The sequence below is a fragment of the Acipenser ruthenus genome, chromosome 5 (assembly GCF_902713425.1).
Source record: "Acipenser ruthenus chromosome 5, fAciRut3.2 maternal haplotype, whole genome shotgun sequence".
NCBI lineage: Eukaryota > Metazoa > Chordata > Actinopteri > Acipenseriformes > Acipenseridae > Acipenser > Acipenser ruthenus.
Genome location: NC_081193.1, coordinates 32,476,300 through 32,498,197, shown reverse-complemented (window position 1 = coordinate 32,498,197; position 21,898 = coordinate 32,476,300). Strand labels below are relative to the sequence as shown.

The 21,898-nt window shown below is 38.0% G+C and overlaps 3 protein-coding genes across 3 annotated transcripts; all 3 read left to right on the top strand.

Annotated features, from left to right (window-relative positions):
• LOC117403179 (trace amine-associated receptor 1-like) lies at positions 1-1,214 on the top strand. Its single transcript, XM_059024778.1, has 3 exons — positions 1-241; positions 314-484; positions 572-1,214. The coding sequence occupies exons 1-3, from the start codon at positions 1-3 to the stop codon at positions 958-960; spliced, it is 801 nt and encodes a 266-aa protein (XP_058880761.1). The 3' UTR covers positions 961-1,214.
• A 3,731-nt stretch (positions 1,215-4,945) lies between these two features.
• On the top strand, positions 4,946-5,980 carry LOC117403258 (trace amine-associated receptor 13c-like). Its single transcript, XM_059024771.1, has one exon. It carries the CDS (start codon positions 4,946-4,948, stop codon positions 5,978-5,980), a length of 1,035 nt encoding a protein of 344 aa, XP_058880754.1.
• Positions 5,981-16,828: 10,848 nt separating this feature from the next.
• On the top strand, positions 16,829-17,866 carry LOC117403180 (trace amine-associated receptor 13c-like). The gene has a single exon (XM_034005183.3). The coding sequence runs from the start codon at positions 16,829-16,831 to the stop codon at positions 17,864-17,866; it is 1,038 nt and encodes a 345-aa protein (XP_033861074.3).
• Positions 17,867-21,898: the final 4,032 nt, after the last annotated feature.

Sequence of the window (21,898 nt, the reverse complement as noted above, 5' to 3'; positions counted from 1 at the left end):
ATGTCTAGATCTGTTGGTGTGAGAACAGCCATGTATTTTGTGCTTGTTTTGACTGTTCTGATCACGATAGGTGGAAATCTAGTTGTGATCATTTCTATCTCACACTTCAAACAGCTTCACACACCAAATAATTTACTTGTCCTTTCACTGGCCACAGCAGACCTTCTCCTAGGGATATGTGTGCTTCCCTTTAGCATGATAAGAACAGTTGAAAACTGTTGGTATATGGGGCCTGTCTTTTGCACACTGCACACCTGTATAGACGTCTTGCTTTGTACAGCTTCAATTTTCAACTTGTGCTTCATTGCCATTGATCGTTATTATGCAGTGTGTGATCCACTTCGCTATGCAAGTAAAATTAGCTTCAGAGTGGCTTGGCTATTTATTGCTCTTGGTTGGGTGTTGCCAGCTATATACAGTTTTGGATTAATTTACACCAAATCCAATGACAAAGGTCTAGAAGATTTAGTTGCCATATTGTCATGTGAGGGTGGCTGTTTACTCCTGTTTAATAAATTATGGGCAATGTTGGATGCAGTGACTTTTTTTGTACCATGTTTTGCAATGATAGGTATATATGCACGCATTTTCACTGTTGCTAAAAAGCAGGCAAGGATGATACAGAGTATGGAAAGCAGAACACATTCCAAAGAAGACAAAAAAAGCAGAGCCAAGCGTAGTAGAGAACAAAAAGCTGCTAAAACATTAGGGATAGTAATGGGGGTCTTTCTTGTTTGCTGGGTACCTTACTTCACAGACACAATGATTGATGTCTATATCAATTTCACCACACCATCAGTTGTATTTGATGGTTTAATTTGGTTAGGTTACATTAATTCTACCTTTAATCCACTGATATATGCTTTCTTTTACCCATGGTTTCGAAAGGCACTGAAGCTTATTGTTACATTCCAGATATTCTGCACTAACTCTTCAACAATGCAACTGTACGCTGAATAATGTATGTATGTATATATGGCTCATTTAAGATACTTACATGATTTTCAACAGGAAAACAGATTGTATAACCTGACATATCAATTTATTAATGTGTGCCTATTTTAAAAGTTGTAACTCAAAATATTTTATATGTGCCTTTTAAATCTTTCACTTCCAGAGGGCTAAATGAGGTCTGAAAAAAGAAACACCTTGTTACCTACAGTAGTTCTTATTGTGTGTCCTTTTAAAAAGATTGTTCACGTACCTTGGTAACATTTATTCAACGGATTGTTTTACATGACAGAAACTTTCGCTCTCAGTTAAAATTAGATTATATGCATGTCATTATTTTGATCAGATTTTTATGTAAGACTTGTATATAATAAATAGTATTGTTTTATCAATTATTTACACTGGCTGTATTTACTGGCATTAACTTTCTTGGTGTCTGCTGAACACATTCAAATTATGTATGTGTAGTAATATATATTCCAAATAGATTTGATAGATTGAAATGAATAGATCATACATCCTTAGCTCATTTTCTGATTATTATATATATATATATATATTCAAATGATCATGATCAAAAATATTTAGTGCCTTTGCTCACAAACTATATCTACTATATTGAATTAAACCATGGAGTAATAAATATCTTGTATGATAAACATACTAAAATTGTCCTTTTTGGTTTTCTTTCTGATTTATCCATGTTTAATGTATCATTGTTTTGCCATTTAGTATTGCAGTTATAATATAATTTTTATGTTGATGTAAACAGATGATTACAACAAGGCGGATGTGAAATTAAATTACTCTACCTCTTCTTTCTACATCCTACTGTAAACATTGTTCTGAAGGAATTAACCCACTTTTGCAAAGTCTTTCAAATTGTCACTGGCATATTACCTTTGTAGAATGCTACAATAGATGTTTATAGAACATTAACATTTGCTACCTACAGATGTTAGTTTCTTTGCATACTTTTGTATCTTTTGTGTGAATGTATTTGTCGCTTCCCCAAAGATGTGCTGTGTTATTGCAATTGCAAAACCATCTCCAACAGAGTTTGTAGCAAGCCATGGAGCTAGTGTGGCCTGTGTTCAGCTTCTCAAAAATACAGTACTATCAGGTTTTATTAACCCACTCCCAGTAGAATAATGATCCTAATCCCCCCACTGTTCTGTGTTACTGTGAAACTGCAAACACCATACAGTGCTGTTCTAACACTCTGGCTCCCTTCCTTGTATGCTGCTGGTCCAAACTCTTACTATGTGCTCCTATCTATCTATTTAAATTTATCAAAGCAAATAAAGTTAAAAAAAAATAGAATAGTGTTTGTTGTCAGTGGCAATACAGTAACCACAATAGCAACTAGTCTGGTTTGAATGATGAGTTGAAGAAATCAAACAACTGGATGTAGATGTTATTTTTTTTTATTTTTCTAATAGCTATAGAACCATCTTAAAAGGCTTTTACCATCTGGTAAGGCCTGCTTGATGTCGTTAAATGTCCCGAGCCGAAGGCCCTCTTCTTCGGGTTCTATTGGTTAAATAAAAACAATACCTAGCTCACAAATAATGATTATACTTCTAAAAGTAAATATAATTTACTGTATTTTTTTTTTGTATTTTTTTGTATAACTCATTGTTTGTATATCAACTCCAATCAACTGATCTAATGAATAATTCAATAATTGACACATTTTATTAATTCAAAAGTATTACCCAATAATGAGGGACAAATACGGCCATTATGCCACTACTGTGTAGTGCAGACGATTCATAAGTCCCCTTATGTACCCCAGGCTACGCCTCTGTCCACCTGTCACAGCCAACCGCTACTCGGTTATGCTTGTGACATAACCCAGTTTTCATATCAGCACAACCTGAAACACCTTCCCAATATCACCACCGCAACCGGACCCTATGCTTAAGGCATGCTCCACCTTTAGTGCCTCCACCTGTCGGGAGGCCAGATGTCTGTCCTGCGTAAAACGCTCTTCATGTAGCCTTCAGTTCAACAATAATTTTTGCTGGAATGGTTGCAAATAATAATTTAAGCAGAAACCAAAATAGGGAATTAAACACAACACATAACATACAATATTAAACAGGTAAGGGATTAAATATTATGAAAATGTAGGCAAAAATAGGGCATCCCATCCCTTTAATATATTTCTGCATGTGATAACGTTGGTGAATGTACAGAAAGCATATAGCACTCAAAACAGGCAATGAAATGACAAGGCAGTCACAACACATTACAGTATTTGAAAGACCCACAAAAGGGGAGATTAAGTCCACATTCAGTTATTGTGACCCATTTAGAAATGCATCCATTACCTCCATAAAAGATAACAATTTAAATAATAACCCCCCACTGCAATGTGATGTGTGCAGTCACAGATTTTCTCCTAATGTTTTCAGCAGCAACTACCATACTTCATTGCATCTCCCAGCTTCCACAACAGATTAGCTGAGACTCTTGGGAGAGTTATTTACAGGGAATTACCTAAACAAGGGAATCAATTACCATCATTTTCCAGATATCACAGGTTTTAATGTGGCTTTTTATGCCATGATAGGGCCCAGTGCACTAATGAGTAAGCAATAACAATTAAGGGTTGTGGCATTTCCTTGGGACAGTGGCCTGCCATGCTGGACGGTTATTAATTCCCATGGAAATGCCTTGGTATAATGCTATTATAGGCTGTTTTTAAAATAAAAATATGTTGAAAACAGTTTTACCTCCGTCTGTTTCATGAGCTCACACTTTGAATATTTTGTTCTGTAGAGGCATTCGTAGATGATTAAAGATATGTGTAGTAAGCAACCAAATTGCTTGTTTTTGTATCCAGTTCTAGGCTTATAATGTTGAAATGTATTTATGTATTATTTATTTTTTTAACTGAAATGGTATCCCAATGACAAATTACACCTTCGCCAATTAACAGATTATTGTTTAACTTTACTGAAAAATATAATTTTATATTTTAATCAAATTGCTCAAATGTCAAATCTTTTTATAAAGTACACATGCTGATGCAGACATGTGTTTAACAATGTATTTGTCAGAGGCACTAAACTGGTTCAGCGGTGCACATCAGTAATGGATATTGGAGTCAAACAGAAATAGGTTTGACACAGTGACTATGTTTTCAGAGACTCAGTCCAAGCAAAACTTTAGTAAACGTCTGTAATGTACTGTATATATTACAGTTTAATGTTCAAAGTTATTCTAGTGTGTTTGTTTGCATGTGAGAAGTCTTGAAACTCTCCTGATATTTAAATCAATATAAATCAATATGTTTACTTATAAATATTTCATCAGGTGGATCAAGCACATGTAATTACATGTGCTTAAATATAGTGAGAGAGAGAGAGAGAGAGAGAGAGAGAGAGAGAGAGAGAGAGAGAGAGAGAGAAAACAGTCAAAACAGAGGTGCACTTCCTGCTGTCCTGCTCCAAATACTGCCAAATAAGGGACACATACCTCCCTAAATTCTTGAGTCAGTTGACCCAGTTTCCACACCTGCCTGACCCTGAGAAACTGCGGATCCTGCTGGGAGAGGAGGCTCTGACAACAGAGCTGGCAGCCCAGTATGTGTGTGCCTGCCACAGCCTGAGGGACAGTGTGTAGACACTCAATAGAAATTCACTGTTTATTGTTAAATTAGACGGGGGGGAGGGGGGGATATTGTGTGTTATTAACATTATATTTTATTTTATGTAACATTTATGTTGAAATGTTTTGGCAACATTGGATCACTCCTGACATGCTAATAAAGCCAGTTTGAATTTGAGAGAGAGAGAGAGAGAGAGAGAGAGAGAGAGAGAGAGAGAGAGAGAGAGAGAGAGAGAGAGAGAGAGAGTGGGAGTGGCAAACACTTATCAGTATTCTATAAATACAGCAACTCCGCAGATGTAAAGCAAAGGACCTGGGCTACCTTCTAGAGTTTCAAGGAATCAAACTTTTACCATTCAGTCAGCAACATAAAACAATGGATTTATCAAAACTGAAGGAGATAGAAAATGTACAGTATTGTTTTCCATCTGATAACACTACTTGTCCCAAAGAGAAACGCTCCACAGAAATACATGCAATTCTTTACATTATTTTTTTAAGTGGAATACTGATTACAGTGTGTGGAAACCTGCTAGTGATCATTTCCATCTCTCATTTCAAACAGCTCCATACACCAACTAACATCCTTGTGCTTTCACTGGCTGTAGCAGATTTTGTTCTAGGACTGTTTGTGATGCCATTCAGTATGGTTAGGTCTATTGAAACCTGTTGGTATTTTGGGGATACATTCTGCCTTTTCCACTCCAATATTGACATGGCTTTGTCAACTATTTCTGTTTTCCATTTGATATTCATTGCTGTTGATCGTTATTTTGCAGTGTGTGATCCATTGCTGTACACTGCCAAAATAACAATGCGTGTGGCATGGCTGTTTGTTGCAATTAGTTGGATAGTTGGAATACTTTACATATGTGCAATCATTTATTTTAAAGGCAATACTGAAGGTCTGGAAGGTTTTGATCCTTGTCCAGGAGACTGTATAATTGTTTTTAATGCTGTATGGGGTACATTAGATACAATGGTCACATTTTTCCTACCATGTTCTGTGATGCTGTGCCTTTACGCAAAGATCCTTACTGTGGCAAAAAGGCATGAAAGAGTAATCAACACAATTGAAGACCAAATGCAGCCAATAGAAGAAAGGAAAGTCAAAGCACCGCGAAGTAAGGAAGGAAAAGCGACTAAGACATTAACTATTGTAATAGGTGTATTTGTTGTTTGCTGGTTACCATTCTTTGTTAACAGTCTAATTGATCCATTTCTAAACTTCTCCACTCCCCCAATAGTAGTTGATGCACTGCAATGGCTGGGATATTTCAATTCTGGCTTTAACCCAATTATTTATGCTTTATTTTATCCTTGGTTTCAGAAAGCGCTAAATGTTATTGTGACATGCAAAATATTTAGCCCAGATTCCTCCTTCATAAATTTGTTTCCAGAAAGCAACTGATATATTTTTTTTTTTACTTATATATATATATATATATATATATATATATATATATATATATATATATATATATATATATATATATTGAATATTACTTGTATGGTAATATATACAACTTATTTAAAAAACAAAGCTGTATAAAGTTATATATTGAAAAGACTCTTATACAATTAGATGGTTTAAGATTTCAGTTTTCATCTTTTATACTTTTTGTATTTAATTATATTTCTCTGAAATTAATTATCTTATTCTATGAGCATTAACAATTCTGATATGTTTTAGAAATGTATTCCTACAATGTGACCATAACCTGTAATATTGTTATATTTGTACTGATTTAAATACTTAAATTGGAACTGTATGTTTTTATTTTTTAAGGTTTGAAGAATTCTGTTCAACATTTTAGCATTATTTTTTTCTAAATGAATAAAGCAATACATAGGAATTGTCCACCTTTTTATAAAATTGTCTAGAATTTGCACCCTACCATACATTTCCTTAATTGTCAGAGCACAGGGTGCAATCCAGGAAACTGGAGGACAGAAGCACTCAGGGTTAGACCCCAAATCTACTAATATTGCCCCCATCGACAGTAGGGCTCATTCAACATTTTAAAAAAGCGTTGTATTTAAGATTAGTCAAATCCAGGTTTTAATGGTAACCAAACCAGTCCTTTCAAACACTCAGTTTTATAAAATTTAATCATGGATGATACCTTAGTGCTTATGTTGGGATATTTAAAGTACAATTAATGTTTTGTTTATACCTCATTCATGTATTTTCATTTAAAAAATATAGTAGAGAAAACCTCTTGATTCATTACCTTAAGGTAGTCTGTTGTAGGGCTGGACGATAATGACATTTTCCGTTATCAATTATCGGCTGTAAATTATCACGATAATCATGATTATCGGCTGAAAAAATAACATATGTAAAATGTCTTGGAATTTACCAAATTTAAAGCTGTATATACTTGAGCAATATGACAACTGCCTCTACGAGTTTAGAAGAAATAAAACTAGACAATTTTCAAAAAGACCAGCATCTTTAATAAAAGTTATGAAACAATGGCTGGTTATAAAAAAGCACAAATAATATAACCAAATGTTTGTTTGGTAGCTTTTCAACTTTTGAAATATAGGCTACTTATTAAAAAAAGTGTTTAAAAAAAAAAAAAAAAATTATAAATTGCGATTAAAAAATATCAGCTTTTCCATACTACCTACAGACGGGCTTATTACCTTGCGGATCACTTTCTGTCACTCCAAAAAACTGCCACACAGGACTGATGCTGATTCTTTTTTCTAAAATATTTTCGGAAGGTTTGGTAGTTTCTGTAGTTGCCATCGCCATTAGCTCAAACGTTTGACTTTACTCAGTGAATCTTACGTCACATGTTACAACTTCCCACTACGCAGCGCGCACAGATCACGTGTTGCGTCTCACGCAGACAGTTAAGTCCTGTCTTAATGCTTCAATGCAGAGTCACTGTTACACACAAGCATATCATAGTGGGTAACGGATGATAAAATGATTATCAATAATTATTTTTCAACGCAATACAATTATCGATGCAAAAACATTATCGATAATATCACGATTATCGATTATTGTTCCAACCCTAGTCTGTTGCTCTAATAAAAAGAGATTTTAAAATAAAAAAAATCTCTATCTTTTGAGCTCCACATTGCTCATATTGTATTTTGTATTGTTTTCAGAAGTTACGTAATAATAATTTTAAAATGAAAGGGTGAACACTTTTGTGTTGCATCCAAGGTGGTGCTAGAGGGGGAGTTGGGGTAAGAAAACAAGATGTTGGTACCATACAGGTGTTTATGTACCATTAAAAAATACTAATTTAAGACGGTTGGTAATTGTAAAGTATAACACAGCCTGCAAATCATGCGTACCTCTGAAAACGACAGACTTCAAAGGTAATTTGGGAATTACCATTGCATTTAAACAGCAACATTATTATATTTAAATGCAATATAAAACCAATAATAGTATTTTCTTAGTTAAGTCCCATTCAACCTAATACCTTTGACTATATACTGTATTTTACAGCAGTTGCAGAAAATGATGAATTTCTCAAGTGATTAAAATGATGTTCTAAACTTTGAAAACTTCGATTTTATCAGCACAAATACCAATGAACATACCAAGGCTGAAAGCAGAGATCTGTTAATGTTGTTGGCGCTATAACCCATTCACAGACACTCACAGTTCTAGTACTATAATATACTGCTTGATAACTAACATACAAGTTTAAACATCCAGCTATATTTGTTTTCTATTCATGTTTATATACCAATGTTTACTTAGTCAATTGTGATATTTATTGAAAAGAGGTTGTTGATGAATAGAAATACCACCAAGTGGCTGAGTCAGGTGCCTCAACTATGATTTTTTAAAGCAGGTGACATTAACTTTAACGATATCCAGAATAAATCATGGTAAAAACGAAATATGGTAAGGTCGATGTCATAAAGAACATGTGTCTGTGATGTGATTTATTCTGGAATACATCAGTACTCAAAACAAAAAGCTTTGCAAAAGTTGTGCTAATGTGCTTCCGCTACTATTAATTCCATTGCTTATTTGTTGAACTCTGTGCTATTGCTGTGTGTGTTTTGTCTCTTCATTCAGCAATGTGACCATCAGTAGCTTCAATATAGTGTGAATTTCAAGTTAAAACAAAATATGTCAATAAAAGATATACAATTCTTAACTCAAACCAACTCAATTTTCAAAAAAAGGCTATAATGGCTGTGACAAGATGTAAGTGGTATGGGGAATAATTGAATGTCCACGCAGTATTTTCCAGTACAAAAACAACAGTGTTTGTTCCTTTAAATAATAATCCGCCCCTCTACCAACTATGGTGTCGGGGGGTACACGATGGGCAGTCCCAAATAATACATTTACAGTACAATAGTAATCCAATAATTGCACACGGAAAGTGTGCGGTGTCCCAAACTGTTGGTGCTGTGCTGTGTTGTGCTGTGCAGTGAATCACAAGTGCTCCAGGTGGTTATGCTGGCTGGTTAGTGGCAGCTCCCTGGTGGTCAATCCTCTGCAGACATAGACAAAACAAAACAAACAAACAGCGCTCCGTTTTAGGTTTACCTAGTCAGTGTAAGGGGCCGTACTCACACAACTGCATCCCCCTTGTACCACCAAACTCCTCCCTGCAATCAGCCCAGCGCCATGGTTTATCCAATCATTGCCTGACCCGTATCTGCTCGCAATGGAATTGTTTACTTGCAGTACTTGCAGTTACGTGTTTTTCCCAAGATGGCCGACTTCCAGTTTCCACCTACTGCCGAGTTCACCAGTTGATGGAGAAAACATACGACCAACCTTACACAGCACCTGTTCTGGTCGGGAGGGAGAATTACAGCTCAAATACCTTCACTCTCTCTGTCACATGGCTTATAGTTATTATAAGAGAACCTTTGTGTTAAACTGCATCTATCTTGACTTTATATTGCATTTGTAATTTATATTTATAAAATAAATACATTATAAACAGATTAACGTGTTTAGAGACTATTCAGAAAAGCCTGTTAGAAAATTCCAGAAACTCTACTTTTGAGTTTCATTGGCCCTTACATTATTTATTCTGAAATTACAGGAGATAAGAAAGTGTATTTCTGTCTCAGTAATATGATGATTCTTCAAATTGTCCCTAGAATTTGATGTATTTTGACCCATGGAACGATGTAAATTGAATCAAAATGACACTGGCCTACACCCTCCAGGCACTCAACACTTGGTACGATGGCAGTATGATGAAATTCCATGTTCAGAAAAAAGAACATTTCATTATGGGAGCCAAAAGTCATCATAAGTTTTATACAACAGGCCCTATTTAGCAACGGGCATATTTACAGAGAAATACACAATTTGGTCATATGTTACTTTAAGAGATACCTTTTTAGTTTATTAACTGTTAACAACAAGTTTACTAATATGTGAACAGAAACCACAATGTGCATATACATTACTTGTACTTGGAAAGCAATATAATGCAGTGCCGTAAAATGCATTTCTGGTCCTTATTTTCTCACAAAGTGACCATTTACATTTGCATGTAAGCATTGAGCGATTTTAATGACGCCGCAGAGAGTGACAACTGTTTCTCAAACTAACCAGGTAAGGAGAGGTTTATTTCAAACGCAGGCACAGCCGATCCCATTACAAATCGGGAACATCAATAGCAAGTGAGCAAGCAAGCGACAGAGAGAACATACTTTTTTAAAACAATATTCTAATTTATATATATATATTTTCTAATTGAAATAATGTAGATTTGCAAACAGTGTAGAACATTCCATCAATAACTGTAGGGCTGCTCTATAAACTATAGATTTATTTATTTTTGAAATGCATACACATACTTTGGAAGTAATATATTTAAAAATGTTTTGTATTTTATTATGCACGTAATCATTTGCTGTGTGGGTCTTTCCGAATCTGCATATTTCAAACCCGACACAGCAGACACGATTGTCTTAAAAACAAACATGATCTGGAATACCTTATTTATATTATTTATTCTTGTTTAATCTAATACAAATGGTGTGACTGTACACTTAGACTGTAAGATTTGAGTATGAATAAGGTTACAAAGGAGGGTACAAAATAAAAAAAATCAGTTATGTACATATATATTTTTTACATAGCACTCACACATAATGTATGTAAGTGCAAGGTAGAAACTGCTCTCAGTCACCCTGTCACACTCATTCAGGAGTTGTTCTGCAAAAAAATGAACTTGCCTACTATCCTCAGTTAGTCTTTACTGCAGTCAGTATAGTGGGGGATGTCATCTGCCTGTTTTTAATTCTAAAAGGACATTTTGTACTGCCATCTTCTTGGCTATACAATTCACATGTTATGTATTTATCTAGCGCTATCCCAGCACAATAGAGTTATGCAAAACATTTGTGTCATTTTGTTTTATTGTTTTTACATACAGTACACTGTAACTCAGATATACAGAGCTGTTGTAATGTGATACACAGTACACTGTAACTCAGATATACAGAGCTGTTGTAATGTGATACACAGTACAGTGTAACTCAGATATACAGAGCTGTTGTAATGTGATACACAGTACACTGTAACTCAGATATACAGAGCTGTTGTAATGTGATACACAGTAGACTGTAACTCAGATATACAGAGCTGTTGTAATGTGATACACAGTACACTGTAACTCAGATATACAGAGCTGTTGTAATGTGATACACAGTACAGTGTAACTCAGATATACAGAGCTGTTGTAATGTGATACACAGTACACTGTAACTCAGATATACAGAGCTGTTGTAATGTGATACACAGTACACTGTAACTCAGATATACAGAGCTGTTGTAATGTGATACACAGTACACTGTAACTCAGATATACAGAGCTGTTGTAATGTGATACACAGTACACTGTGCACTCAGATATACAGAGCTGTTGTAATGTGATACACAGTACACTGTAACTCAGATATACAGAGCTGTTGTAATGTGATACACAGTACAGTGTAACTCAGATATACAGAGCTGTTGTAATGTGATACACAGTACACTGTAACTCAGATATACAGAGCTGTTGTAATGTGATACACAGTACACTGTGCACTCAGATATACAGAGCTGTTGTAATGTGATACACAGTACACTGTAACTCAGATATACAGAGCTGTTGTAATGTGATACACAGTACACTGTAACTCAGATATACAGAGCTGTTGTAATGTGATACACAGTACACTGTAACTCAGATATACAGAGCTGTTGTAATGTGATACACAGTACAGTGTAACTCAGATATACAGAGCTGTTGTAATGTGATACACAGTACACTGTAACTCAGATATACAGAGCTGTTGTAATGTGATACACAGTACACTGTAACTCAGATATACAGAGCTGTTGTAATGTGATACACAGTACACTGTAACTCAGATATACAGAGCTGTTGTAATGTGATACACAGTACAGTGTAACTCAGATATACAGAGCTGTTGTAATGTGATACACAGTACACTGTAACTCAGATATACAGAGCTGTTGTAATGTGATACACAGTACACTGTAACTCAGATATACAGAGCTGTTGTAATGTGATACACAGTACACTGTAACTCAGATATACAGAGCTGTTGTAATGTGATACACAGTACACTGTGCACTCAGATATACAGAGCTGTTGTAATGTGATACACAGTACAGTGTAACTCAGATATACAGAGCTGTTGTAATGTGATACACAGTACACTGTAACTCAGATATACAGAGCTGTTGTAATGTGATACACAGTACACTGTGCACTCAGATATACAGAGCTGTTGTAATGTGATACACAGTACACTGTAACTCAGATATACAGAGCTGTTGTAATGTGATACACAGTACACTGTAACTCAGATATACAGAGCTGTTGTAATGTGATACACAGTACACTGTGCACTCAGATATACAGAGCTGTTGTAATGTGATACACAGTAGACTGTAACTCAGATATACAGAGCTGTTGTAATGTGATACACAGTACACTGTGCACTCAGATATACAGAGCTGTTGTAATGTGATACACAGTACACTGTAACTCAGATATACAGAGCTGTTGTAATGTGATACACAGTACACTGTAACTCAGATATACAGAGCTGTTGTAATATGATATACAGTACACTGTAACTCAGATATACAGTACACTGTAGCTCAGATATACAGAGCTGTTGTAATGTGATATACAGTACACTGTAACTCAGTGTGGCGGAGTGTCCCGCCCCTATGTATTATTATTAGCTGACAGTCATGCATCCTTACCAAACGCATGCAGACTGTGGCCGAGGGGTAGTAAGTTAATTAACAGCTAGTCAACCCCTCGGCCAGAGTATAAGAACTGGCAGCTGTCCGTTCTGCAGGTGGAGTGTACAGAGGAGAGTACAGGGAGCAGAGAGAGCGAGGAGAAAGAGGAGGACTAACGACATTTAAAAACAATTGCTAAAACGTGCTGGATTAGCCAGCACGACACTTACTTGTTTGTCTGTTTAGTCGTTTGGCCCTCGTGTCCTTTGGTTTCTGTTTTGTTTGTTTAAATCTTTTGTTTTGTTTGTTTATTAATAAATCCACGCTGGATGCCATTGCATTCAGCTTCACCCGCCCATCCATTGCTTTGATTCAGTTATTTCCTGGTCCGTGACGTCACCACACCTCACCACTGCGAGCCAGCCTGTCACATGTCCTGCGTGGGACAAACAATGACTCCAACACTCCGGACCAGGAAAGGAAAGGACTTTTTTTTTTGTTTTTTTCAAATAGTGGAAGACCGAGAGGTGAAGGACAGGGAGGAGGAGTGTCGCCTAATGGCCAGACACCGAGGGAGATATAGCCAGCCATCGGAGCTGTGCCCCCTCTGCGACCAGAAGCATCAATTTGCCAACTGTCCCTTCTGCTATTATGAAGAGGAGCATCCAGCGCCCAGAGGGGGGGAGCGCGAGCATCCAGCGCCCAGAGGGGGGGAGCCCGTGCATCCAGCGCCCAGAGGGGGGGAGCCCGTGCATCCAGCGCCCAGAGCGGGGGAGCCCGTGCATCCAGCGCCCAGGCCTCCAGCAGCAGAGGAAGAATACCTGCTGCCTCTGCCTCCACCACCAGGAGCAGAGCAGCAAGAGCTGCCTCTGCCTCCGCCACCTCCACCGCTTCCACCACCAGGAGCAGACCAGCGGGAGCTGCCTCTGCCTCCACCACCGCTAGGGGCAGAGCAGCAGGAGCTGCCTCTGCCTCATCCACCGCCAGGAGCAGAGCAGCAGGAGCTGCCTCTGCCTCCGCCACCTCCACCAGCAGAGGGTGAATGCCTGCTGGTTCTGCCTCAACCGCTGTGGGAGGACTGCTTGCCCCTCCCACCTCCACCAGCAGAGGGTGAATGTCTGCTGGTTCCGTCTCAGCCGCCGTGGGAGGACTGCTTACCACTCCCAGCTCCACCAGCAGAGGGTGAATGCCTGCTGGTTCCGCCTCAGCCGTCGTGGGAGGACTGCTTGCCCCTCCCACCTCCACCAGCAGAGGGTGAATACCTGCTGGTTCTATCTCCACCTCCACCAGCAGAGGGTGAATACCTGCTGGTTTCACATCCACTGTTATGGGAAGGACTGCTCCTGCCCTGCCACATACCGCCCAAGGATGCCTGCTTCGCACCGCCCAAGGATGCCTGCTTCGCACCGCAAAAGGATGCCTGCTTCGCATCGCCTGGGGCTGCCTGTTGCTCCGCATCGCCTGGGGCTGCCTATTGCTCCGCATAGCCTGGGGCTGCCTGTTGCTCCGCATCGCCTGGAGAGCCACCAGTTACAGGGAATGAGGGAGAAGTGGAGCTCCCACTGCCGCCTCCATGGACAGGGGCTCCCCTCCCGAGTTTGCCTCCCGAGGGTCTGCTGCTGCTGCTGCTGCCGTCGCCTCCCGAGGGTCCGCTGCTGCTGCTGCCGTCGCCTCCCGAGGGTCTGCTGCGGCTGCCGTCGCCTCCTGAGGGTCTGCTGCAGCTGCCGTCGCCTCCCGAGGGTCTGCTGCGGCTACCGTTGCCCCCCTAGGGTCCGCTGCCGTTGCCTGCCGAAGGTCTGCAGCTGCTACCTTCGCCTCCCGCGGGTCCTGTTTTGCCTGGGGTCGCTACCAGTCCTGTCATGCGGCAGGAAATACTGTGGGTGGAGCCCCATGAAGGGGAGCTGCCGACCACAAAGAAGGGGGGGAGGTCAGGAGACCAGCTCCCCCAGCCGCACTTTCGCGGCAGGAAATACTGTGGCTGGAGCCCCATGAAGGGGAGCTGCTGGCCACGGAAAAGGGGGGGAGGTCAGAAGACCAGCTTCCCCAGCCGCACTTTCGCGGCAGGAAATACTGTGGCTGGAGACCCATGAAGGGCAGCTGCCAGCCATGAAGAAGGGAGGGGAGGTCAGGAGACCAGCTCCCCCAGCAGCAATTTCGCTGCAGAAGAAAGGGTGGCCGGAGCCCCACGGAGGGGAGCTGCCGGCCATGAAGAAGGGGGGGCAGGTCTGGAGACCACCCCCAAAAATTTTTTGGCCAGAGGAGCCGGCCTGTGCGCCTGCCATTGGAACGCTACGGCTGTTTGGGTGGGAGGAGGACATCCCACCGTGGCCGCCACCTTTGGTCCGTTGCTGCCCCTGTTCCTGTGCCGGGACTCCTAACTGGGACTTTGGGGACTAAGGGGGGAGGTGGCCGAAAAGGCCATGTGTGCTGCACACAAGGGGGGGCATGTGTGGCGGAGTGTCCCGCCCCTATGTATTATTATTTGTATTTTTGTTTGCGGCGCGGGTAAAAGCGCCGCGTCTTTTATTATTTATATGATGATTTAACTAGCTGACAGTGTCCTTACCAAATGCGTGCAGACTGTGTACAGAGTATAAGAACCGGCAGCTGTCCGTTCTGCAGGTGGAGTGTACAGAGGAGAGTACGGGGAGCGGAGAGAGCGAGGAGAAAGAGGAGAAATAACAACATTTAAAAACAATTGCTAAAACGTGCTGGATTAGCCAGCACGACACTTACTTGTTTGTCTGTTTAGTCGTTTGGCCCTCGTGCCCTTTGGTTTCTGTTTTGTTTGTTTAAATCTTTTGTTTTGTTTGTTTATTAATAAATCCACGCTGAATGCCGTTGCATTCAGCTTCACCCGCCCATCCATTGCTTTGATTCAGTTATTTCCTGGTCCGTGACGTCACCACACCTCACCACTGCGAGCCAGCCTGTCACACTCGGATATACAGAGCTGTTGTAATATGATATACAGTACACTGTAACTCAGATATACAGAGCTGTTGTAATGTGATATACAGTACACTGCTCTTCTTATTCTAACCCTTGTTGGCACAACAAGGTAAACTAGGACAATATTTCTTAAAAGCAGCCACCAGTGTGATTTTTGTGCAGCCAGAGAAGACTCCCAGAAGCTCCTCTCTTAATCAACCTTAAGGCCTAACTGTATTCTCATTACTTTAAACACATAGGTGCGCAACCAAACTTTTATCATGGGCTTCATATTCAGAAATCTAGTTTAGGCCATTATTCACCTTAACTAGACGAAATAAAGGGCACATTAAAAAGGTCTCTAATTAAAAACAAATTATCAAAAATGGATTGTCTTGGCACAAAGTAGGACTGGTCCCTGTGCACCACTGAGTCCTCAGCCAGTTAGGGGTTAGTGGGGTTGAGGCTCTGCTCCCAGTTGGTTAAGAAGCAAGAATGTCAAATTCAATATGAAAATAAACCTTTACATATTTATTAAAATAAATAAACTAATGAATGAATGAATTAATTAATTAATAAATAATAATAATAATAATAATAATAATAATAATAATAATAATAATAATAATAATAATAATTCATCCCCAGCGAGTGGGTAATACAAATACATGTAAGACATGCAATTACAAGTTTCAGTCCATTTAGTGGTCATCTTAGATGTTAGATGACAAGACGTTAGCAACAAAATGATTAAACACTGTATGCGGTGATCTCATATGTCAGCACCTGGACAATTAAAAGTTATTTTCATTTACTCTTTTTTATGTTTTAGATCATTGCTGAAAAGGTTCCAGCAACAAGTTAAACAGCACATAATTATCCAAGTGAATTACAGGGCTGAATAAAGCATATTGATGCAAATTCATCTGGAGAGAGTGGGGAGTGGGAGGATCTAACTGTACTCGAACTGTGTGTCTACATATACATATATATATATATATATATATATATATATATATATATATATATATATATATATATACACAGCCATCACTTCAGTGAGATCACTTTACTTTCTGTTTTTCTCAGCAATACTGTACAATGGATTTGAACTCAACAGGATTAATTGAGCTACAAGTGCAGTATTGTTTCCAATCTGGCAATGCATCCTGCCCTAAAGAAATCCATCCAACAGCAATCCGTGTGACCCTGTACATTTTTTGGACTGGCATTGTTATGCTTACAGTGTGTGGAAACCTGGTGGTTATTATTTCTATCTCTCATTTCAAGCAGCTCCACACACCAACCAACCTCTTTTTGCTTTCACTGGCTGTAGCAGATTTTCTCATCGGAGTATTTGTGATGCCTTTCACCATGATTCAATACATAGAAACCTGTTGGTATTTTGGGGACATATTGTGTTCAATCTATACCATGTTTATTCTGGTGCTGACTTCAGTTTCTATCAGTAATTTGGTATTTATTGCTGTTGATCGTTACTTTGTTGTGTGCAATCCATTTATTTACTCTACTAAAATAACAATTCCTTTAACATGGATGTTTATTGCATTAAGCTGGATGTTATCAGTAGTTTACACATATTTATTATTTTATTTTAAGGGAAATATCAATGATGTTGAAGGAATTGATCCTTGTCTTGGAGATTGTTTTCTGGAATTCAATGCAACCTGGACGGTAGTAGATCTGATAGTTACTTTTCTCTTGCCTTGTTCTACAATGGTAACTGTATATACAAAAGTGTTTATAGTTGCAAAAAGACATGCAAGAGTAATAAATGCTATAGCACGACAAATTAGTTCTGCTGATGGAAACAAAAGCAACATACCAAAAAGGTCTGAAAGAAAAGCAACAAAAACATTAGGGATAGTAGTAGCTGTTTTTCTTCTTTGTTGGGTGCCATACTACATTTCTACTGTTGTTGACGCATATATCAATTTTTCTGTCCCTCCTGTAGTGATGGGTACTCTCACATGGGTAGTTTATTTTAACTCCAGCATGAATCCAATTATCTATGCCTTGTTTTATCCCTGGTTTCAGAAGTCACTGAAACTTATACTAACTTTTAAGATATTTAGCCCGGCATCCTGTATGACTAATTTGTTTCCAGAAAATCAGTAGAATTGATATTCTGTAACTGTAGGTATTGCAGTTTATTCTCCAGGTCTGCTGCAAAATTACTTTATAATTCTTACTGTAAACAGGAGAAATTGTTTAAGTTTTCACACCCCTTCTGTCTTTTAAAATACTAAACCTATTGAAAATCCATTTAAAGGTTTAAAGAGACAAGTGGTTATGTTCCAAAGGACATTACTCTACCTTATACCATTGTGGGGTTATTAATGGTTGAAAATCTGAATTTAACATGGAAACAAAGATAAAACTATAACTATAGCGCCACGGTACTGCCGTTATAATACAGTCTTTAAACATTTATTATACCAAACTACTTGACAACATAAGCCTGCTCCATCACAAGACATGCAAATGTAATAAGCTACCCTTAAATATCTTTGTAGTCCAGTAAGTTCTTTAGAAGACAGGTCATTTAGAAATAAGTGAAATATATGTGTATTGTAAGTGGCTAGAATTAATTGCAATTCTTATTATCTGATATATGAAATGTCTGTAATATGATGTAAACACTGTCTATTTTATAGTACTATTATGTGTTATGGAAACCCAGAATGTATCATATACAAGTACATTTTGTTCATTCTTCATTCATTTAAAAAAAATGGGCAGCAGTGTGGAGTAGTGGTTAGGGCTCTGGACTCTTGACCAGAGGGTCGTGGATTCAATCCCAGGTGGGGAGACACTGCTGCTGTACCCTTAAGCAAGGTACTTAACTACATTGCTCCAGTAAAAACCCAACTGTGTAAATGGGTAATTGTATGTAAAAAATAATGTGATATCTTGTAACAATTGTAAGTTGCCCTGGATAAGGGTGTCTGCTAAGAAATACAAAATAATAATAAAAGCAAGTTATAATATTTTCTACTGGTATTGAAATAGATTATTATTGTACTATTACTAAACTGTTAATAACAAGGTGTAATTTACCATGTGTTGCCAGCAAACTATTGAGCAAAGTGGTAAAAAAAAAACATTTATTAAATCAATTAAAAGCAGCCATTTCTTGTTGCTGCAACTATGTACTTAACAGAAATATCTGAGTGAAAAACTAAAGGATGTCATTCAGACAACATGCCAAATGATTTCGGAAAATTAGGGAATCACTGGTAACACAACAGAGCTTTGGTATACTTTAGGTGTTGATAGTTTGCTTTTGACTGCTATAATTCAATAGGAAATGTCCAAAAACATATAATAATGCAAATGGTATTATAGTTGTACAAATTGTCTTCAGTGCAGTGCTACTACAGTAGCAATGCTTTGTAATAAGTGAAGTGGTAAGAAAGAAAACTGCAAAGGAATGAACTATTGGTTGAATTGAGTCAAAATGTTCATATATTTTGAGTGTATTATTATTTGACCCAATACACACTTTTGTGATGCTGTATCAACACCACTTTCTTTAAGGTGAGAAAAGGTGTGGAAATTTAAATGAGATGGTGGAATTGATAGAGTGAAAGGGACTGAAATAAACATGACCCAAGGTATTCATCTTGATGGGTATGATTTCACAGAATTCACAAGTGTATATTTTGTCTAAATTATTTTTAAAAGTGCTGCCATAAAATTATAAAAAAAAATACACAAACAAACCAGTTCATACTACAGGACTCTGATTTTAATATTTAAACAACAGCAGATATTATTTCAACCACCTAATGTTTTGCAGACCTCTTTCTATTGTAAAGATACATACCATATATTAGTTTGTTTTTTGTATTATTCCCAATCCATCTTAAAAACATTTCTGTACAAACTGTTACTTTTCCTGTACAGTAAAAAAAGTAAATAAATAATTTTTGTACTATTTTTGTACTATTTAACATGAGCAAATGCAGATTTTTTCCAAAAGGAATCACAATTTTCGGAAAGGAATAAACAGAGCAACACTCGTTTTTACCTTATTAAGCATTTACATCCCCCAATAAAGGCCTCGAAGCGAATCAAGGGAGTCCCCTAAAATATTTTCCCATAATCCTTAGCACCCTACATTTGTATATTCCCATAAATTGTGACATATTAACGGGCAGCAGTGTGGAGTAGTGGTTAGGGCTCTGGACTGTTGACCGGAGGGTTGTGGGTTCAATCCCAGGTGGGGGACACTGCTGCTGTACCCTTGAGCAAGGTACTTTACCTAGATTGCTCCAGTAAAAACCCAACTGTATAAATGGGTAATTGTATGTAAAAATAATGTGTAAAAAAATAATGTAATTGTATGTAAAAATAATGTGATATCTTGTAACAATTATAAGTCGCCCTGGATAAGGGCGTCTGCTAAGAAATAAATAATAATAATAACGCAAGGGAGGGCCAAAACCGCAATACTGCCTCCTCCTTTGAAATATTAACTCATCCCTGAATGAAGTACATTAACACCACCCCCGGGTCCCCAAGAAATAACACAAATAAATCAAAAGGCAATATTTACACAGGGATTTCGGTGGTGTTGGTTCTTCAGCAGCAGTGTGGCTTATAAAACTGTTCACAAAAAAGCAAAGCAAACACTGTGTACACAAATCTACAACGAAAAGGTGTTCTAGATTGGCAGTGCACTTCTCCCCATAAATCATCTTCCACTGTTAGGATACTGAAGTGTGAAGACTACCAGACCACAGATGGAAATCTGAGCAAACCACATTACTCTCGGAATACTGAGGAAAACATTTGTATACATTATCAACAAAAACTGTTGCTGCATAAAATCACAAAAAAAAAAAAAACAGAAAAACTTTAAATGTTTTTTTTTTGTTTGTTTTGTTTGTTTTACGTAAGCATTTTATAATAGCAATAGAAACCCTCAAAAGAGGGCTTTACCATCTGGTAAGGCCCTTGTCGTTATGTTAACTGCACGAGGTGGGCCTTACCAGACGGTGAAGCCCTCTTCTTCAGGTTCTATGGCTAAATAAACTTACATTAATGCATACAGAAAGTGACACTGCACATAAGGCGGGCATCCATGCATAACACCCTTGACTCTGTGAGCGACATAATCAGTAACCACCAGTTAAAAAACTATGATGAAGCGGAAAAGACAAAACAACACTCTATCCCCCAATAACACCAGCAGACCTGGAGAAGCAAACAAAATCTGAAGGCACAAAGAGCATCCTCACGCTGACACTGGCTGTACAACAGTCAATACAGTTAATTCAGAGCATGTTTTTTCAAATTGCACAATATCTGACAATGTTCTAAAAATCACTGATCTATAATTAAAGTTATAGTTTTATCAGATGTATTTATGTAATTTACATAAATATGTACCATATACAAATAAAAGAAAACAAAAACTCTCAAAGAGATTTTTCATGAAACATTGTGTTCAGAACTTTTTTATTAATTTATTAATAATATGGCACTCCTTGCAAGCAATTTCTCTTCATTAATCAGTTTTGTCCGGAAGCTGCGTTTACTGCCTTTGTCTTGCATGCAAAAAAACTTGTGCTCAGCTGTTAAAGAAAAAAAAATCTCACCAATACATTTGTTTTCTAAACAAGGATTCACATTCTAATAGGGTGACTAAATGTGGCTAACGCATGTTAATCCACATCCCTGAGTTACCAAAATGCTTTCATGCATCATTTTGAAACATTAATTATTATTTTACTTTTTTATTTTTATTTTGTTGGAATTAAGCCTAGTGATTTGATGTTCATTCCAAACTTTATATAATTCTTGATTACATGCACTGTGTTTTGCTAGGGGTTGTACGGCAGTTAGTTAATCTTTGGTTTGATCCTTCTAGCTCATCAAAACCTTTTTCTTTAGGTAGATATATGGGAAAATTAGACAATATGTTAGTAAACGTTAAACTTCCATCTGAAATAACGCCTACACCTCGTTCCTTACAGCAAAGAACATTTTGGAAAGCATCTGAGTGGAGAGCATCTTTACTTTTTATTCAATTCCCTTGCTGTCACAGTTTCTACACAAACATTGTTTGTGTCATTGGTTCCTCCTTGTTTATGCCATCCATTTGGTATTGGCAGATAAAATGACAGACAGTACAATTGTGTC